Source organism: Pelodiscus sinensis, chromosome 22 (genome assembly GCF_052426305.1).
Source record: "Pelodiscus sinensis isolate ZL-2025 chromosome 22, ASM5242630v1, whole genome shotgun sequence".
NCBI classification, from domain to species: Eukaryota; Metazoa; Chordata; order Testudines; family Trionychidae; genus Pelodiscus; species Pelodiscus sinensis.
This window is the reverse complement of record NC_143073.1, coordinates 13,409,220-13,430,752: the sequence shown is the minus strand read 5'-3', so window position 1 is coordinate 13,430,752 and position 21,533 is coordinate 13,409,220. Positions and strand designations below refer to the sequence as shown.

General features: G+C 49.5%; 2 protein-coding genes across 9 annotated transcripts in view; one reads left to right on the top strand and one right to left on the bottom strand.

Moving 5' to 3' along the window:
* The window catches only part of LOC102463552 (uncharacterized), a 587,148-nt gene that overhangs the window by 150,939 nt on the left and 414,676 nt on the right, over positions 1-21,533 (top strand). The gene's annotated exons all lie outside the window — the stretch shown is intronic.
* On the bottom strand, positions 6,973-19,813 carry LOC102444128 (uncharacterized). Of its 4 annotated transcripts, none has more exons than XM_075907177.2 (3): positions 19,622-19,813; positions 15,091-15,217; positions 6,973-9,451 (listed from the first exon to the last, which is right to left on the bottom strand). In XM_075907177.2, exons 2-3 carry the CDS (start codon positions 15,122-15,124, stop codon positions 7,929-7,931), a joined length of 1,557 nt encoding a protein of 518 aa, XP_075763292.2. In that variant the 5' UTR covers positions 15,125-15,217; positions 19,622-19,813; the 3' UTR covers positions 6,973-7,928. The 4 variants fall into 4 exon arrangements, with proteins under 4 accessions (XP_075763292.2, XP_075763290.2, XP_075763288.2 ...); XM_075907175.2 differs by having other exon boundaries at positions 6,973-9,454; positions 19,622-19,812; XM_075907173.2 differs by lacking the exon at positions 19,622-19,813 and adding an exon at positions 19,171-19,503 and having other exon boundaries at positions 6,973-9,454.

Below are 21,533 nucleotides of genomic sequence, written 5' to 3'. Positions count from 1 at the left end.
AGCAATGGCTTCCTGTGGTGGGAGAATCCCCTCCCCCCCCCCCCCGATCTTCCCTGCTGAATCCAGTATGCAGGGAACAAAATGGCCCCATGTGCTACTCTTTTCCTTCTCCTGATGTGTGGGGAACCAGAGACCAAAAATGGCTACGTGTGCTGCCATGTTCTTTCCCCCAGGAAACACTTCCTGACCCCCTCTCCCCCGGCCAGACAGCCTGCTCCTGTCCCCTCTCCACAGCCAGACACCCTATTTGCCCCCAACCTTCTCCTCTACCTTCTCTTGCTCCAGCCCTCTCCCGCCTGTCCAGACACTTGACCCTGATCCCGCTCCTGCCCCCTGGCCAAACAGCCTGCTCCAGCCCATTTCTGCCCCCTCCCTCTAGTCAGATACCCTACTCCCAGCTTGCTCCTGCACCTTACCTCCCAACCAGACCTTGCACCCTCACCCCTTCCTGCACTCCACCTCCCGCTCAGATCCTGCACCCCCATCCCTATCCCATTCATTGACAGCTCTGTCCCACATATTTAACCCCTCATTTTGGCCCCATCCCAGAGACTAGGGGGCCCTCAAAATCCACTAACTCTGGAACCGCAGAAGAGTAAATCTGGCCTGAGGCTTTGACGCTGAGTCCTCCTTGTCCCTCTCTCCCTCCTCCCCCACCATTGGGCTGAAGCACCAGAGGAATGAGGTGTTTCAGTTAGGGGCCACATCAGTGAGAGTTGGAGGTTTTGGGGGGAGTTTTCTTCTTTTTGCTTCTCACTTGTGTGGTCCCCAATTGATTTTTCTGTGTGTCAGTGGCTGCCAACCCAAAAAAGATTCCCCATGCCTGCCATAAATAAAGACAATGTTGAAACCTTTTGTGTTGGACATAATATTTTACTTTATATAAAAAATGAAGCCTGGCCTACAAGCCCCCATTTGGGGGTGCAGCCCCCATCTGGCTGCAGTGCCATAACACTCCTGCACCCCCCCCCACACACACCTGAACCCCCTGCTGTGAACCCCTCATACTCCAAAATCCCCAGATTCCTGAACTCTGAGATCCCCAGACTCCTGCATCTCCACATCCCTAGTCCCCTGTCATAACACTCCTGCAGCCCCACACACCCCAACCTTGTTCCTGAGTCCACCATACACCCAAATTCCCTGCCCTGAGCCACTTATACACCCCAACACAGGATGGAGCTCAGATTTACGGGATTCTTTGAGACAAATGACCTTTTGCCAAAGTCATCACTTCTCCATTTTCCTGCACCCCTCTACAATCACATGGAGAAAGTTCAAGTTCAGCTCATGCAACAGGCAACAACCCCCCCAGTCTACAGGACATGCTAACAAAGAAACAGTAGTGATTTAAAATCTCCACTCACATGGTGAAAACTGCAGCTAACTGAAGTAGGTGCTTATGCTCACAGTGCAGTTTAATTTTGTCAATATTGTTTCACATGATTTGGAAAGACTGGGAACTAGGCAAAATGCCAATATATTTGGTACCCAGAGCATCTGTAACCCAGGGTCAGCAGAAGATATTCCCTAGCTCTTTCTGTGGCATCAGAAATGCTGCCTTTCATGATGCCAATATGGAGGAAAGAGAAGTCGTTTTTTTGTAGAATTTTCCCTTTGAAGGTGCTGTGTACACAATGTATATAAAATAGTGTTGAAAATGAAATAGCTGCAGAAAAATTGCTATTTTTAATGGAATCTCCACTTCTAGTAGACTATAGAGTCTGATTGAGGTCGATATAAAGTTCCTAGCCTAGACCTGTGCCACCAAATTGAAGAAAGACTGGGCATGAAACCATTCCAGCACATCTTTAACCTTCCAAACAAACATTCCACGGTCATCCAGCATCTACTCATGCTATTGTAAAACAGTTCTTTCTGCTAGCTAGCTTTTCTTTCTACTGCTTCATGAACCATAGCATGAAGGGGTATACCAAGACTTCCAGGATTGCTATGGTCATTTCAGCATTGCCTATGGTGATCTGGTCTGGGAAAAAAGCTCACATTTAGAGCTTTCTGTAAAGCCGTGGTCACCAACCTGTCGATTGCGATCGACTGGTCATCAGGAGGGCTTGACTAGTCGATCACAAGGCATTTGGCCCCCCCCAATACCCCCACTCCCAAGAAGCCCCACTACTTCCCTCCGAAAATGGAGGTAGTGCCAGCTTCCCGCAGGGTGGAGCAAAATCTGGCAGCAGCACGCTACTTCCGGGGTTTCCGGAAGTGCGCTGCCTGCTCCCCTCCCCCAGGTCTGTGGTGCGCCAGGAGGAGGTAGGAGTCCCGAAGGAAGGCATGTGCTGGGGCTTGGGGGGGGGGGAAGAGAGGGAAGGGGAGGCACACACCAGGGCTCCCCTCCTCTGTGGGGAAGGAGGTAGGAGTCCAGAGGGTAAGTGCATGCTGGGGATGGGGGAGGAGTCCCGGGGGGAAATGTGCACTGGGGCTTTCCTCCTTTGCGGGGGAGAGGGGAGGAGTCCCAGAAGGAGGCTCTTGCCGGAGCTTCCATCATCTGGGTGGGGGGCGGGGGAGGCGTGTGCTGAGGATTCCCTGCCTCCTGTTCCCACTGGCACTCTGCTCCCACTGGCATCCTGGCCCGTATCCCCACCAGCACCCTGCCCCTTGCCTCCACTGACACCCTGTCCTCTGCCCCAGCACCCACTAGCACCCTTCCCCAGTCCCATGTCCCCTGCTCCCACCAGCACAGTTGGGGCCACATTAGTGAAGCTTTGGAGGCGTTATTTTTTTTGCATCTCACTTGTGTGACCCCAACTGACTTTTCAGTGACCCCTGAATCAAAACAGGTTCTCATAAATAAAAACAATGCTGAAACTTTTTGTGTTTGACATATTTTATTTAAAAATGAAGCCTGGCCAACAAACCCCCATCTGTCCACAGCATCATAACACTCCTGCACCCCCCCCCCACCCTAGATTTGAGCCTATCATACCCTGGAACCCCCTGTCCTGAGCCTCTCATAACGCTAAACTCCTGTACCCCCACATCCTCAGTGTTAAGCCACAACACTCCTACACCATCCACACACCACAAATCTGTGTCCTGAGCCCATTATACTCCTAACCTCCCTGCCCTGAGCCCCTCCCATCCCCCAACCCAAACTCCTGCACCTTCACATCCACAAGCCTGTGGCTTGCTCAGTACCCCAACTCTCCACCTGACCCCAACACTCCCCAGCCTGGAGCCCCCTCCCTGAGCCAGCATCCCCTTCGCCACCCCATCCTGCATCCAAATTCCCTCCCAGAGCTTGCACCTCTCACCGCTTTCCACACCCAAACCCCTCATTCCCACCCCAGAGCCCACACATCCTGTTTCAACCCAGTGAGGGTACAGCTAGACTGCAGGGCTACATCTACATTGGCAAGATTTGTGCAAATACTTTTAACGCAAGAGTTTTTGTGTTAAAGTATTTGCACAAGAGAGCGTCTACCCTGGCATGTGCTTTTGCTCAAGAGATGTGCTTTTGCGCAAAAGCATCCGTGCCAGTGTAGACGCTCTCTTGTGCAAGAAAGCTCCTATGGCCATTTTAGCCGATCTTTCAAAAAATAAAGCCTTTTCCGAAAGATCCCTTATCCCTCTTGAAATAAGGGATAAGGGATCTTTCAGAAAAGGCTTTACTTTTCGAAATATCAGCGTCTAGACTGGCGCTTTTCTCCGACAAAGCTCCGTGCCGGAAAAAAAAGCAGCAGCCATTTTTATGCTAATGAAGCACGGGAGATTTAAATCCCCGCTTCGTTAGCAATTGCGATACGTCTAATTTACATCCCTTTTCCGAAAAAGGGATGTAGTCTAGACATAGCCAATGTGTTTCAGCATTGTCTTTATTTATGAGAGGGGCAGGGAACCTGTTTTGAGTTAGGGGTCCCTGATCCACAGAAAAGTCAGTTGGGGCCACACAACTAAGATGCAAAAAACAACCCCTCCAAAAAAAAAACAAGCCTCACTAATGTGGCCCCAGCTGTGATGGTAGGGGAAGAGGACAGAGTGCTGGGGCAAGATGCTAGGGCAGGTGGCAGGGTGCTGGTGGGGAGGGGCTTTGGCCAGGGGGAGGGTACAAGGGCAGCTTGTCCGGTACCTGGGGATTCCAGATCTAAGGAAGTGTGTGGGCTGCTCTTCCCCTCCACCCTCCTCCCATAAATAGCTGGCACACTTTCTAAAACACTGGGTCTGTCACTGGGCTGGGGACGTCCTCCCCCCTGCTGCCTGCCTGTGTAGGGTGTGTGTGTGTAGGAGTCCCGAGACTGCATGCCAGCTTCAACTTCTCAGGAAGCGTGTGCTCTTCCTCTGTTTCCCACGACAACCGCGCACTTCCTGAGAAGTTGGAGCTGACATGCAGTACCGGGATTCCTACTCCCTCCCTCCCCCAACCCAATTCCCATCCTGTCCCCTGCCTTCTCCTCCCCAAGAGCCAGGGCCCCCTCCCCACTCTAACCCAATCCTCCTCCTCTCCCCTCGAGCCAGCCCCACCCACTCTAAACCAGTCCCCTTCCCCTACCCTCCCCCAGAGCCAAGCCCACCTCTCCACTCTAACCCAATCCCCCTCCCCACAACCTTATGCCCGGGTCCCGGAGCCGGAGCCACTGCTGCTGCTACCGCCACGTGCATCTCCCCAGGCGCTGGGGCCCGTGCTCTTAGCAGCCGGCTTTGAGCATGTGCTGGCTGAGACGCCATGCGCACCCTCCCTCTCCACCCAATCCAACTCCCCTCTCCTTCCCCAGAGCCAGACACCTCCCTTCCCCACTGTAACCCAATCCCCCCTCCCCCCAACCTTATGCCCCGGTCCCGGAGCAGAGACCCTGCCGCCGCTGCCGCTCTCCAGGCACTGGGTGCATGCGCTGAGCAGCAGGCTTTGAGCATGTTCTGGCGGGGATGCTGGGATGCCATTCACCCCTCCCCCCAACCCCTGGTCATGCTCCCTGCAGAGCCAGAGTATAAAGGCAGAGAGAGCCCCGCAGCGAGGGAGGCTGCAGGGGGAAGGAGTAGGTCAGGCTGCACCTGTGTTTCTGCAGCAGCTGAGACCCAAGTCGCTGCCCGTAGCTGACCCTGGAGCAGAGCCAGCAGCCGCCACCCCCTGGGAGGCAGGAGCGCCTGCAGCCTAGCACCAGCCCCAGTAAGGACCGGTCCGGGAGGCCAACAGACTACAGGGGTGCCAGGGCAAAGGAGCAATAGTCTCTGCCTAACAGGCCCTGGGCTGGGACCCATGGAGAGGGAGGACCCAGGTCCCCCTACCACCCGTTTCCCTACCCTGGACAATCAACCGCCTGGACGGGGGAGGCTTTTCTGGTGACTAGGCCTCAATGGCGGTATATACCCTGAGAGAGGGGCAGGAACTTTGAAATTAGGCCTCGAGCTGTATATCCCCCTGAACTTTATAACTAGGCCGCAAGGGCTGTATATCCCCTGATAGAGGGACCTGAACTTTGTGATGAAGCCAAGGGGAGACGAGCCCCTTGACAAGCCCCACGAGGAATAACTTAGAATGGCCCGTGTGAGGGGCTATTTTGAAATAGCAGAAGTGGAGCATCTACACAGGCCTTATTTCGGAAATAGCTATTTCAGAGGCATTATTCTTCATAGAATGAGATTTACAGAAGTTGGAATAAGTTGTCCATTATTTTTAAATTATTTTGAAATGACAGAATTGCTGTGTAGACGCTCACATAGTTATTTCAGAATAACAGCCATTATTCCAAAATAACTTTGTTGTGTAGAGACACCCTCTGGGTATGTCTACACTACAAAGTTAATTCAAACTAACGGACGTTAGTTTGAATTAACTTTCATAGGCGCTACACTAGCGCTCCGCTAGTTCGAACTTAATTCGAACTAGCGGAGCGCTTAGTTCGAACTAGATAAACCTCATTGCACGTGGACTAAGCCTAGTTCGAACTTACTAGTTTGAATTAAGGGGTGTGTAGCCCCTTAATTCGAACTAGTGGGAGGCTAGCCCTCCCCAGCTTTCCCTGGCGGCCACTCTGGGCACCACCAGGAAAACTTGTATGCCCCCCTCCCGGCCCCGGAGCCCTTAAAGGGGCACGGGCTGGCTACGGTGCCCGTGCCAGGTGCAAGCCTGCCAGCACCCAGCCAGCAGACCCTGCACCTGGCATGGCATGAGCCAGCCACCCGCTTCCTCCCAGCCCTCCGCCTCTTCCCGAGACCAGGCTGGAGGCTCCCGGGAGCCTGGCCAGGACCGCAAGAGGTGGGCACCCGCCTGGTCTAGTGCAGACATCGTGGACCTCGTCCACGATCTCCGCACTAGGCACAGGAAAGTGGCCGTCTAGGGCAGGAGAGCTGCCAGCCTGGCCACCCAGGAGCAGGTTTGCATGAAAATGAGGGTGGTCCACTCAGACCTCCGACCCTGAGCCCTGAGCTTAGAATGGCCGTACTGGGTCAGACCAAAGGTCCATCTAGTCCAGTAGCCTGTCTGCCGACAGCAGCCAACCCTAGGTACCCTGGAGGGGATGGACCAAAGACAGTGACCAAGCCATTTGTCTCATGCCATCCATTTCCAGCCTTCCACAAACTTTGGGCAGGGACACCATTTCTACCTCCTGGCTAATACCACTCCATGGACCCAACCTCCATGACTTGATCTAACTTCTTTTTAAACTCTGTTCTAGTTGTAGCCTTCACAGCCTCCTGCAGCAAGGAGTTCCACAGGTTGATTATTTGCTTAGTGAAGAAGAACTTTCTGTTACTAGTTTGAAGCCTTCTACCCATTCCTTTCCTTTGGTGTTCTCTAGTCCTTCTATTATGGGAACTAATGGTGAACTTTTCTTTATGCACCCTCTCCACACCACTCTTGCTTTTATAGACCTCTATCATATCCCCCCTCCATCTCCTCTTCTCTAAGCTGTAAAGTCCCAGCCTCTCTTCATATGGGGACCTGTTCCAAACCCCTGATCATTTTAGTTGCCCTCCCCTCTCCCAGCCTCTCTCTTCCCCTCTCCCACCTCTTTTTCCCAGTCTCCCCCAGTTTTGTTCAATAAAGAAAGATTCTATTTTTGAACACACGTTTTCTTTATTTTGTGCATCAGGAAGGGGGGCTAGGGAAGGGTAAGTGGAAGGAGGTGAGGGAGGAATGGGGTACGCGCCCCCGATGGGGAGGACTGGGCTGGCTCTGCGGGCTTCTCGGGGTGGAAGCTCTCCTGCAGCCCCCCGATCGCCCCCTCCCCCCGGATGGCAGCCTGTGGCAAGTGCAGCCGGGGTGATGGCCGAGTGCTGTGATGTTCCGCGTGTGGGCACTCAGGGCACTCCAAGCCAGGACTGCTTTGCAAGCGGGGAACCCTGAGAACTGTCTGTCCGGGGTGGGGGTCGGGTCCCCTTAAGCACAGCCCTCGGCTAGCCTGAGACAGCAGCTCCACGCTCTAAGTCCTCCTCTGATGCCCTGCCAGCACTGCTTCCGGCCATCCTTAACCTCTGTTCAGGGTCCACTCTGTGTGGACATGCTAGTTCGAATTAGCAAAACGCTAATTCGAACTAGTTTTTAAGTCTGGATGCGCTAATTCGAATTAGCTTAGTTCGAATTAACTAATTCGAACTAAGTTAGTTCGAATTAGCGCTGTAGTGTAGACATACCCTAAGAGAGCTAACTCTTGGAAAAGTTTACTAGAGAGGAGGCCCAGATAAATTTTATGTTGTTATTTGAGATTATCCTTACTTCCTGCACTTTAAGCTGATATTCCTGGGAGAAGGGGGACACATTTCTATGAGTCATAGGACAATGGAGTTTTACAGAAAGGACTATGGGATTCACTCCAAAGAAGGGTGAATTGCAAAACACAAAAGTGGGCAACCACATGGGGAGTTGAGGGTCCACGGTGAAACAAATGATGCAAACAGCCTTAAAGGTCTTGATGTCAGAATTAGGAAAAGTATTAAAGAAAAAACATTTGTGAGCCTAGATAAGATTTTTGTTATGATTTATTGTGTCCTTTGTGAACTTTCTGATGCTTAACAAGTTGTGAGCTCTCAGTAAAGCTTTTCCCACATTCACAACATTTATAGGGTCTCTTCCCAGTGTGTATTCTCTGATGTCTAAGAGCTGAGCGCCAAGTGAAGGTTTTCCCACACTCATTGCATTCATAGGGACTCTCTCCTGTGTGAATTCTCTCATGGTTCATAAGATGTGAACGTTGAGAGAAGGTTTTCCCGCACTCACTGCACTGATGGGATTGGTCTGCTATATGGATTCTCTGATGTTTGGTAAGGGTTGAGCGGTCAATAAAGCTTTTCTTGCACTCTGAGCATTCATAGGATCTCCCACCAGTGTGGACTGTCTGATGTGTAATAAGGTGTGAACTCTCAGTAAAACTTTTCCCACACTCACAGCATTCATAGGGTCTCTCCCCTGTGTGGATTCTCTGATGTTTAGTAAGGCTAGAATGGTCAGTGAATCTTTTCCCGCACTCACAGCATTCATATGGTCTCTCTCCTGTATGGATCCTCTGATGTTTAGTAAGGTATGAGCTCTGATTGAACCTTTTCCCACACTCACAGCATTCATAGGGTTTCTCTCTTGTATGGATTTGCTGATGTGTAATAAGGTGTAAGCTCTCAGTAAAGCTTTTCCTACATTCACAGCATTCATATGGCCTCTCCCTTGTGTGGATTTTCTGATGTCTAATATGGGCTGAGCGCTGAGCAAAGGTTTCTCCACAATCTTGGCATACATAGGGCCTCTCCCCTGTGTGGATACTCTGATGTGTAGTAAGGGCAGAGCGCCAAGTGAATGTTTTCCCACAATCCCTGCATTTGTAGGGTCTCTCCCCTGTGTGGATTCTTTGATGTGTGATAAGGTCTGAACTCCGCGTATAGCTTTTCCCACACTCGCTACATTCATAGGGTCTCTCCCCTGTGTGGAGTCTCTGATGTTTAGTAAGGGCTGAGCGCTGAGCAAAGGTTTTCTCACAATCACTGCATTTGTAGGGCCGCTCCCCTGTGTGGATTCGCTGATGTATAGTAAGGTCTGAGCTCCGAGTGAAGCTTTTCCTGCATTCATAGCATTCGTAGGGTCGTTCCTGAGTGTGGATTCTCACATGTCTAATAAGATGTGAGCTCTGAATGAAGGTTTTGCCACACTCACTACATTCATAGGGTCTCTCTCCAGTATGGATTTTTTTATGATTACTAAGGCCTGAGCGTCCTCGGAAGCTTTTCCCACACTCAGTGCACGTTTTCTTTTCCTCTACTGAGAGAACTGTGTGCTGGTCAGCGGTTCCCCTGAGGTCTTTGTGAGTTGCATGACAATTAATAGAGTTGCCCTCTTTCTCCCCTGGCTGCTTCTCTTGCCTGTATTGACTCTCACACAATTTTCCTTGCTCAAGATTTCCGGACACATTCTCTTTGGATCTTCGTAATAACATCCTGTGTGATTCCACTTGCTCAGCATCCATCTGCTGAAAATTCTGCTCCACATTCTCATTCACCATCCCATCACCTGCTGGGATTGAGAGAGAAACCTCAGAAACAAGAAAGGTAAATGGGAGAGGAAATCAAAGTAAGTGCTAGAGAGATGGAGAAAAATCATGAACTAAATGAACTAAACTTTTTTTCCTGACAGGATAAATTTTGCTTCCATATTCTGTCCAAACACCCAGTATGACAGGAGGTCAGACAACCAGCTATTGTCAGGTACCAGGAGGGGTAGGAAGTCATGAGCCATATCTCTCCTTAGGACAGTGGTCGCCAACCTTTTTACACCCAAGATCACTTTTTAAATCTCAGAACAAGCAAAGATCTACCACCCCATCCTTCCCCCAAGACCCCACCCATTCCTTGAAGCCCTCCCCTCTCTATTCTCCTCCTCTCCATCACTCGCTATCCCCAGCCCTTATACACTCTATATTGCCACTTTTTTTTCCCAATTCTTCTGTAGGAAGAGGTTTTTCCAACATTTGGCCTTTCTAGATTGGACCAAATGTTAGAAAAATCTCTTCTTTTGGAATCCCCCTGATTCCTCATGGAACGAGGAATATATGGGTTACCGAAACAGCATGTTTGCTTTGCCACTAAAAAAAGCAAAAGAACAAATGCATCCCTGGATGTGGAAGAGTTTTTCCAGGATATCTCTGGAATCCTGGAAAAACTCCCGCAGTCTAGCCGTTCCCTCACTGGGTTGAGACAGGATGTATGAGCTCTGGGGTGGGAATGAGGGATTTGGGTGTGGGAAGGGGTGAGAGGTGCAAGTTCTGGGAGGAAATGTGGATGCAGGAGAAGGTGGAGAAGAAGATGCTGGCTCGGAGAGGGGGCTTCAGGCTGGGGAGTGTTGGGGTCAGATGGAGGGTTGTGGTACTAAGCAAGCCACAGGCTTGTGGCTGTGAGGCTGCAGGAATTTGGGTTGGGGTATGTGAGGGGCTCAGGGCAAGGGGTTCCAGTGTTTGACAGGCTCAGATCTAGGGTCTGGGGGGGTGCAGGAGTGTTATAATGCTGCAGCCAGATGGGTGGTTGGCCCCAATTGGGGGTTTGTTGGCCAGGCTTAATTTTTAAATAAAATACTATGTCAAACACAAAAAGTTTCTGCATTGTCTTTATTTATGAGAAGGGCAGGAAACCTGTTTTGAGTCAGGGAGTCACTGACCCACAGAAAAGTCAGTTGGGCCACACAAGGGAGATGCAAAAAAAAAACCCTCCTTCCAACCCCCCTCCCCCCAGGCTCACTAATGTGGCCCCAACTGTGCTGGTGGGAGCAGGGGACATGGGACTGGGGAAGGGTGCTAGTAGGTGATGTGGGAGGGACAGAGTGCTGGGGTGGGGGCAGGGTTCTGCAGCAGGGGACAGGGAGCCAGTGGGGGCAGAGGAGGGACCACCCCCCGCAAGTTCTGGCACACCACAGACCTGAGGGAGAGGAGCAGCCAGTGCACTTCTGGAACACCCGGAATTGGTGCGCAGCTGCAGGACTTCCGTCCACCCCGCGGGAAGCTGGCACTACCTCCATTTTCACTGGAGGTAGGCAGTGGGGCTTCTTGGGGATGGGGGAAATGGGGGGGGGGCGAACACCTCGCGATGGACCGGTTGGTGACCACGGACTTAGGATATGACACATTGTGATGGGGTGTTTCAGACCCAAACTGGCACACCAGGGTTACACCCCTCTGCCCTTCCCCCCGCTCCGCTGTGCGTGTTCCAGTTGGAATCAGAATATAAAAGGTGTCAAGGCTGTTCCCCACTCTGGCACTCCAAGTGCAGAAGGTGAGGGCCTGCAAGAGAGCTTAAAAACCATGACTCTACAGGCACTGGTTACAAAAAAATCCTCCCCCTCCCCCCCCCCACCCCGAATCACAATATATAGATTTTGGGCCACCATCAAGTGATTTTTTTATCCCTAAAAACCAGGGGTGAATTCTTGAAACCACTCCCAGGGGTGCCCTGCTCCTGCTGAAACCCTGAGCTCCAGTAGGCACACTTTATGGGGCGGGAGCCCTGAGACCTCCCCCTCCATCAAACTACTCAGAAGCCAGAAGTGACACTTGGGGAGGCAGATTTTTGCCAGTGTTTGCTGGCCCTGCATGATTACATGATGCTGCAAGGCCCCCTTCCCTGCATGGAACTGGTAAACTGGGAGCTGCGACCGTGTGGAGAGGCAGCAACAAACAGCTGGAAGCTGCAAGGAGAGCCGTTGCTTTTGCTACCACCTCTCTCCATGAAGCTAAAGCAGTGTATCCTCCCTGTGGCTTCCAGCTGTCCACTGCCTCTCCCCACAGAGCTAAGGTTTGGGAACTACAGGGAGGGGCCACTGAATGCAGGGTGCTCCTTTATGGCAGGTTAGCGAGGAAAATATTCCCATGGTAATAACAGCCTGATGTGCTCTTCATAATATTTGTGAAGCTAAGAGAGAAATGTTTACCCAGGGGTGGAGCATGAAGGCGGATTGCCTGTCAGCTGATTGAGCAGCTAGATACTAGGACTATTAGTGGGGCATAAAAAAACGAGTGGGGAGGCTATTTGAATCAGAGAGGCTTTGGAGCAGAATTGACATAAGAACGCCCATATTGGGTCAGACCAAAGGTCCATCCAGCCCAGTATCCCTTCTGCCGACAATGGCCAATACCAGATGCCCCAGAAGGAGGGAATACAACAGGGAAGCATCACATGATTTTTCTCCTGTCACCCACTTCCAGACAAACAGAGGCTAGGGACACCATTCCTACCCATCCTGATTAATAGCCATTGATGGACCTAACCTCCACGAATCTATCTAGCTCTTTTTTGAACCCTATTAAAGTCCTAGTCTTCACAACAACCTCTGGCAAGGAGTTCCACAGGTTGACTATGTGCTGAGTGAAGAAAAGGACAGAATTTGATGTCTTGCAAGGGATAGATCACTGAGGAGCAGTCTTTTAATGGAGGCTCTCAGAGCTGTGTATAAGTCCAGCTGTAGTGAAGGAATGTATCCGTAGGGTGGAGTGCAAAGGGCACTGTGACAGGCAGGGCACATGTAAGGAATGTGTGGGTGGAATCTGGGAAAGGCATAACACATAGTCATGTCTAGGCTGCAGAGGGAGGCAAGCATTTGTGTTTTGATTGTAGCTAAATCAGGGACTTTAGCATCTCTGTTTGGTCCTCCATCAGTTTTTATCATCCATTCCTGGCCCTCAAAATATGCTTCTGGCCCTGCTCCCTTTCCTGCCTAAATATTTTCCATTTTTCATTACTTGTCTCTAGTCACGCCCTGTGTTTGTGGCCTGTGGTATCTGACATTTGGAGCACCTCTCTAAGCATGTCCTCTTGACTCTGCTTGGGTCACGTTCTTATCTGAACAAGTGCTCCACCAGTGTGTAAGGGGTTCCCCTCAAGACCACTGCTGCAGAAACACATCAACAGAGGCAGTACTGAATCATAATAGTTACAATCACCTCTTTCTCCCCCTCCCTTGGCTAGCATAGCACTTGGACAGAGCCCTAAACATTATGGCTGTGTCTACATTGGCACCCCTTTCCAGAAAAGGGATGCTAATGTAGACTTCGGAATTGCAAATTCCGCGGGGGATTTAAATATCCCCCGCGGCATTTGCATTTACATGGCTGCCGCTTTTTTCCAGCTTGGGGATAAGCCGGAGAAAAGAAGTAGGTATAAGAGATCCTCCGGAAAAGGGCTTATTTTCCGGAGAATCACATCTAGACTGGCGCTTTTCTCCGGCTTATCCCCAAGCCGGAAAAAAGCGGCAGCCATGTAAATGCAAATGCCACAGGGGATATTTAAATCCCCCGCGGAATTTGCAATTCCGAAGTCTACCTTAGCATCCCTTTTCCGGAAAGGGGCGCCAATGTACACACAGCCTATGAGTTTGGGGAAGGGAGATCGAAGATGGGTCTAGGTAATTTTGCAAAGGAATCACTAAAAACTAAAGACACTACTGTAAATTCTGCCACTATTTTCCACAAGCAGGGGTCATTGAACCTGATATCTCATTCTTGCGGGTACACAAGGGCGTATCTCCTGCATATGTGTAGCTTCAGACCAGGTGCTTAAGCCACTCGCCTGTGCACTGCTTTGGTGCCTGCACAAATGATTGCGGATTGACATGGGAAAGTTTCTTACAATGGAGGAAGAAACAAAGCAGCTCTGCCAAGGAATTTTTGGCAGAGAACTGAGAAGCACCTCCAGTAAATTTCCAAGAGTTCTTTCTGAAAGATTCCTATGAAATCTTGGAGTGCATTGACACACTTTTCTACAAGGCCTCCTGTAACACACTGTACCTCAAAGTAGCACCCTGTAGCCCCCATATTCATCATTCATATATGGCTGTGATATTTCATATAAAGCATGAGATGTAAAGTATCATAGGAAAGGAAGAGCATGATCTGCTGAAACTCATTGTTTTATCAAAATCTGCATATTGTTCATGTATATGAAGTTATGAGGTCTGTTATATGGCTGCTATTGAAATATGGTGTGGATTTCGGAGTCCCCAGGGGCAACAAAGTGGGTAACCAAACCCAGGTGAGTATTAAATAACCATTAATCAGCCAGGAAGTCAATAAATAAGGGATTTACAATTATGTAAGAGAGCAGCACAAGCATCACACAATCTGGATTGCTCAACTCTGACTACTCCTCTGATCTATGACTTAGTTGCACAAGGTCTACCTCAAGGCTAATGGTTCCCTCTAATCCATCTATGTGTAGATTTATCTCATCCATGTGTGGAATAAAATTTATGTTCAGTAAGACATGTGTGAATGTGCACCACCAGTAGAAACAAAAATCTAACTGTTGGCACTTGGCTAATCAGCTAGCTAGGTGGCACAGGAATCTCTCCTGTGCATCTGCACATGGGCACAGTTTACAAGGAGCATTGGTCTGGGGTCTGAGCTAATATTTTCTAGTGGATTGAGGGTATAAAATAAGAGACAGTGGCATCATGAGATTATCTTTCTTCTCCCCACCTACACTATCATCAACAAGAATACCAGAAAGACAAGACTTGAACTGAAAAGACTGGTTCCCTAGCTGAGGAGGAAAGTCAGCCTGTGTATTAAGGACTGTAACCTGCCTGCAACATCCAGTGGGGTGAGAAAAATAACTTAATCCAAACACATTTTAGTCTAACAAGGTTTAGGATTTAGACTTCATACTTTGTATTTATTCCTGGCTTTTAGGCCTATCGCATCTCATCACTTAAAATCAGTCTCCCAATAGTTAATAAACCAATTGTAATGTTTTATTCTTACCAATGAATTTGTCTGAAGTGCTTTGGAAATTTGCTCATCTTCCAAAGGCTGGTGCATGCCCACTTTCCTTTGATGAAGTGGTGAAATAATTAATACCTTTGCACTGTTCAAGAGAAGTTCTTGAGCAGTGTAAGATGGTATATTTCTGGGGTTCAGGACAAGGACTTGGGAAAACTGCTAGTGTTTCCCTGCATTCATGATTTGGGAAACTCTCATGCATCTTAGTTTCTGCTTGCTGGTGGCTGATTGTAAACAGTACTTATTCTAAACTTCTTCAGCCCCAATTTCAGAGCAGGACAGCAGGCAAAAAAGGGTGTATGTGGAAGCCTGTCAAAATTATATTATGAGAAAACATATAGAAGCGAGCCCCTCAGTTTTTAATAATGGATAGGGCAGGAATCCTTACCCGGCCAAGTCATATTCTCATTGTTCTCCTTCATGATGTCTCTGTAGATGGCTCTTTTACTGGAGTCCCGCAACTCCCACTCTTCCTTGGTGGAATGTACTGCCACTTCCTAGAAGATGCCCATTCCCTGAAAAAGAATAATTCCCCAGTCAGCACCTGTGATAACCACACTGTTTATGGGAGATGAGGGTCAGTAAAAAGGGAAGCTCTTGAAAGCAACATGGTAACAGAGTTCCACTCTTTGCCCTTTTCAAAGCAGCTAGGGGTAGATCTACACTACAGAGGTTTTTTTTGAAAAACAACCGTTTTTCAAAAAAAACCTCATGTCCACACTGCAATCGCATTCTTTCAAAAAAAATTGAAAGAACAGAGGGGTTTTCCCAATATTGGTAAACATCTTTCTACGAGAAAGAACGCCTTTTCCAAAAGAGAGAAAAGAGGAGAGGGAGTTCTTTCAACAGAATAGGAAAGAGGAAAAAGCACAGATGCCCTAGTGGTCACTCTGCCTATAGTAATCACAGCTTACATGCAAGATAGTGTCCATTCGGTGTGGACTCTTATCTGTCGAAAAAGCAGATCACTTTTTCAATGCGCTTTGGTAGTGTGGATGATTTCTTTCAGAAGCAGTTTTTTTGGAAGACCTCTTCCAGAAAAGCTTCTTCCAAAAGAAGCCTGCAGTCTAGACATAGCCTAGATGTATCCCCAAAAAATTCTGGCATGTCCAGGGAATGTGTTTGCTCTTCTGCTTTTTTTTTTTTGCGGAAGAGCAGATGTGCTCTTTCGGAATCCCTGTCTTCCACGTTTCACAAGAAAGAAGGGATCTTCTGAAAGAGGGTTTGTTTTTTTCTCCAAAATTTGGCCCAGTGTAGATAGGCCAAATTTCAGAAAAGCCTCTTCAGAAAAAAAAAAGGCAGAAAAAGGTACACAAATTGCGAAACACATTTTGCGTACCTTTTTCCGAAAAAAAGTTGTAGTCTAGACATAGCCTAGGAGACATAAGGGTAAGGTGAGAATAGGAGTGCCTCATGCCACCCAGAGGGCAGAGGGAGGCAGGGTCTTCACATTTATATCACAGTTACAAGACCAAAACTAATGCAGTAGATGGAGTCCCAGTAGGAGCCTGGTACAGTCCCCTGTAAGGAATCCCATCTCCCTCAAAATAAAGAAATAATATATAACAAATAAAAGAAAGAGGAAGTTGATAGGAAAGACTGTAAGGCAGAAGCTTGGAATTGTAGAAAATTGAAAAGGGAAGCAAAGGGTCACAAGGAAACTTCTATGGCCAGCAGAACTAAGGATGATATAAAGATTTTTTTAAAATGTACAGTACTAAGAACAAAACAAATCCTAACAATGGTATTGGTACATTACTAGATGGAAATGGTAGAAGTATTAATAATAACGCAGAAGAAGCAAAAGTTTTCAATAAATCGCTCTTTTCTGTATTTGGAGCAAAATAAAACAAATGATTGTCAGGAATCAGGACCTGCAAGCAGAGTCAATCTAAAGCAAGGCCTACAGAAGAACCAGTTTCTGTACAACTGCATGAGCACAGCTAGCTTGTAGTAGATTGCCCCACTCCAGGTAACCAGGTTCCAACCCTGGACTCTGACTCCTGATTCCAGCTATGACCTTGATTCTGCCACTTAGACTCTGACTCTTACCCAGGGTCCCAATTCCTGGCTACTGATGTGGGCTCCCACCACTAGGCATGGCTGCCTACATCCTGGTCACTGGCAGCCTGGGTAGCCCCACCACAATCAAAAAGAGAAATAGAGCTGATACCGCAAGAATGGTTTTTAAAAGGCCAATAGCCCTCTAATGGAAATAGTGGAAGTTCTACAGACTTTGCAGTCTCCCCCCTCTCTCCACACACACAGCATGTGGTACAGCTGCACCTCCTGCAGGTCCAGACCCCACTCCCCATGATCTCAAATTCCCTCTGCCTCACAAGTTTAATGGCAATTTCAACAAACGTTGTAGTTCCCAAATCAGCCATGACTCCTGTCCATGTTCCTCCAAACTTTCCCATCCATGTTTGGATTTTTTCAACCCATGTGTGAAATAAATGTTATGTGCACTGCGGCATGTGTGAATGTGCACCACCAGGAGAAAAAACAAATCTACGTAAGGTCACTCTGCTTATCAGCTGGGCGGCATTGGAATCTCTCCTGAGTGGCCGTACAAGCACCCAGCTTACAGGGAATGCTAGCTCTTGTTTCTGATACATCCCTAATGGGCGTTAAGTGACTAGTCGAGTAGTTGACTACCCGATGTCGAGTGACTACGTGACCACTCACTTCCCACTCCTTGCTGCCTCTGTATCAGAGGCAGCAAGAGGGGGGAAGAAGGAGCCAGTGCTGGGGGGAGTTGGCCTAAAAGCTGGTTCCCCATAGCACCATCTCAGTGGTGTGTGGGTGGTGGGCAGGGGGGGCAGAGCCGCAGCAATACCAGAGCTGGTGTGCTCAGTCCTGTCTTGTGCCAGCCCCTGGGAGCTATCCCTGCTGCAGCTCTGCAGTTTAAATGTAGTAGGATCCGGGCTGCCTGCGTACCTGGTTCCTACTACGTTTAAACTGTAGAGCTGCAGCGGGGGGTAGCGAGCGCCTCTCTTATCGATTAATCATACAGTTGATACAAATTGTATCGACTACACAATTAGCCTGGGGCTGCTGCTGTGGCAGGCCCAGGCTCACCTCAGGCCCAGGGGCCCCTGGCTTGCCTGGATCTGGCCGCCTAGGCTCCGCATTGAGGAGCCTATGCTGGCACACCAGCCCTCCTACCACCCATCCGCAGGGCTGGAGCACACAAAATCTACTAGTCTGGGCCTCCTTAGGCTCTGGTGCAAGGGCAATGTGGGGAGAATCTTTCTTCTTGTCAGTCAGGGGCTTCTCACTTTGCTTCTCACTTGTGTGCGACCCCCAACTGATTTTTCTGTGGGTCAGCAGCTCCCTCAACCCAAAAAAGGTTCTACCTCCCTGATTTAGGGGGAGTTCTTGAACAAGCGGACAAACACAAAGACACACAAACTTTCTCAAATACTCAATAGAGAGAAAAAGAGGCAAAACGTGCCACAACTTGATATCACTCAATATTCACGAATTTGATGAAAGGGCAATTTTTGAGATTGGAGGGGAATATCCAATAATTCCATCTCAAATCTCAGGGCTCAGGAATCAGTCCTGGACCACTAGAAAGATAAAGGGGTGAGATTTTTCAAGAATTACAAATCAGTGTAGGGTGGCCAGATGGTTTCAACAAAAACACCAGGACACACTTGACATTACATCACAATCTACATGACATCTTATTTAGAAAATACGGGACATTTATATTTTCTCAATTTGTTTCCCCAACAGAAAGCTCAAATACTGGACTGTCCGGTTCAAAACCAGGACACCTGGCAACCCTAGACTGAGGAGCGAAAAAATGGGGGCAAAACCACAATATTTGCTAATATAAGAGAACCCCCCTTTCTCACACACACACACACACACACACACACACACACAGAGTGACCTGCCTGGATTTTGCTTGGATGGTCAGTGATGGGGGGAGGGGAGGGAAAAGTGAACAGCCATGTTCAGGAAGCGATGACACCCCCCCCCCCTTTTTTGTTTTGCCGACCAGCCAGGTGGCATCAGGAAGCCTGGGCCTTGCGACATTCTCAGGGGAAAGGCTGGCAGCGGGTCTAGGAACGAAGCAAGCAGCTGGTGCCTGCAAGGCGCTGGCGGAGGGGAAGGGAGCAATTGGGACTGGCTAATTTGGGCTGGGCACAAGGGGGGAGATACTTGTCCCCCCCCCGTGTCCTTCCCATGCCCTGTGGCTGGCAGAGATCAGCCCCCCCAACCCCACCCCAGAGCCAGCCGTGTCTCAGCGCTGCCCCAAACAGCCCCCACTGACCCTGATGCTACCAAAGCTCCCAGCTGACCAGGGACAAGGCGCTGCAGACCCAAGGGGGCGAGGCATCCAATTGATTGACACCGGCCAATTAGCGAGAAAATGGGGCAAAATCCGGGGGGACCGAAGATCAATAGGAGCGAAAGGAGGAGGGGATCACCGCCCCCCATCTCCCTGAATTACCTGCTGTCTCCGGCTGGTGCGGGCAGAGCCCGGGGGCTGGTCCCAGCGGTAGAAAGCCCCCTTCTCCCCCTGGGGCTAATGCAGGGCTCTCCCCAGCACAGACCCGTGTGGCCTTTGTTCTCAGCCTGATCCTCCTGCCTCCCAGCACCGCCGCCCCCAGCCCCTTCCTGTCTGGGGGTCCTGGCGACACGGAGCCAGGCTGCAGCGCTCGCTGCCCGCCCCAGCGCCCCTGCCCTGCCTCGCAGGGCCCGATCCCGCTACTGGAGAGAGAACGCGCTTAGGGGGAGGCAAGTGACCGGGGGAGGGAGCAGCGGAAGGGGCTGGAAAGGCGGGGAAGGGGGAAGTGCCGAAGGGGACATAAGGAGGGGGGAAGGGCGAGGTTCCCAGCTCCTTTGGCTGCATCCCCCGTGTCTAGCGAGTCACAGATCCCCCGGGGTCTAGGGGAACTCACCCGGGTGTCTCCTCGCCGGTGTCTAGCCTGGCTCCGCCCCATTCTGCCCCCTTTGTCCCCCCTTCCCCCCCCAGGACTGGCTCCTGGCTGAGGGGAGTGTCTCTGCTTCCAGGGCAGGCGCTGTGGGGGGAGCCACCAGCGACATTTACACCCTCAGAGGCGCTGTCCAAGGCACCCGTAGCAATGTCTTGAGCATAGAACATAAGAACATAAGAACGGCCGTACTGGGTCAGACCAAAGGTCCTTCTAGCCCAGTATCCTGTCTGCCGACAGTGGCCAGCACCAGGTGCCCCAGAGAGGGTGGACCGAAGACACAATCAAGCGATTTGTCTTCTGCCATCCCTCTCCAGCCTCTGACAGAGGCCAAGGACACCATTTTATCCACTGGCTAATAGCCTTTTATGGACCTAACCTCCATGAAATTATCTAGCTTCTCTTTAAATGCTGTTATAGTCCTAGCCTTCACAGCCTCCTCTGGCAAGGAGTTCCACAAGCTGACTACACGCTGTGTAAAGAAGAACTTTCTTTTATTAGTTTTAAACCTGCTACCCATTAATTTCATTTGGTGTCCTCTAGTTCTTCTATTTAGGGAACTAATAAATAACTTTTCTTTATCGGCCCTCTCCACACCACTCATGCTTTTATAGACCTCTATCATATTCCCCCTCAGTCTCCTCTTCTCTAAACTGAAAAGTCCCAGTCATAGAATCATAGAATCATAGAATAATAGGACTGGAAGGGACCTCGAGAGGTCATCGAGTCCAGCCCCCCGCCCTCAAGGCAGGACCAAGCTCCACCTACACCATCCCTGACAGATGTCTATCTAACCTGTTCTTAAATATCTCCAGAGAGGGAGATTCCACCACCTCCCTTGGCAATTTATTCCAATATTTGACCACCCTGACAGTTAGGAATTTTTTCCTAATGTCCAATCTAAACCTCCCCTGCTGCACTTTAAGCCCATTACTCCTTGTCCTGTCCTCAGAAACCAAGAGGAACAAATTTTCGCCTTCCTCCTTGTGACACCCTTTTAGATATTTGAAAACCGCTATCATGTCCCCCCTTAATCTTCTTTTTTCCAAACTAAACAAGCCCAGTTCATGAAGCCTGGCTTCATAGGTCATGTTCTCTAGACCTTTAATCATTCTTGTCGCTCTTCTCTGTACCCTTTCCAATTTCTCCACATCTTTCTTGAAATGTGGCGCCCAGAACTGGACACAGTACTCCAGCTGAGGCCTAACTAGTGCAGAGTAGAGCGGCAGAATGACTTCACGAGTTTTGCTTACAACACACCTGTTGATACAACCTAGAATCATATTTGCTTTTTTTGCAACAGCATCACACTGTTGACTCATATTCAACTTGTGGTCCACTATGACCCCTAGATCCCTTTCCGCCATGCTCCTTCCTAGACAGTCGCTTCCCATCTTGTATGTATGGAACTGATTGTTCCTTCCTAAGTGGAGCACTTTGCATTTCTCTTTATTAAACCTCATCCTGTTTACCTCTGACCATTTCTCTAACTTGCTAAGGTCATTCTGAATTATGTCCCTATCCTCCAAAGAAGTCGCAACCCCACCCAGTTTGGTATCATCTGCAAACATCTGCAGTCGTTTTAACCTCTCCTCATATGGGACCTGTTCCAAACCCCTAATCATTTTAGTTGCCCTTTTCTGAACCCTTTCTAAGGCCAAAATATCTTTTTTGAGGTGAGGAGACCACATCTGTACACAGTATTCAAGATGTGAGTGTACCATAGTTTTATACAGGGGCAGTAAGATATTCTGGGTCTTATTTTCTATCCCTTTCCTAATAATTCCTAGCATCCTATTTGCCTTTTTGACCTCCGCTGCACACTGCGTGGAAGTTTTCAGAGAACTGTCCACGATAACTCCAAGATCTCTTTCCTGAT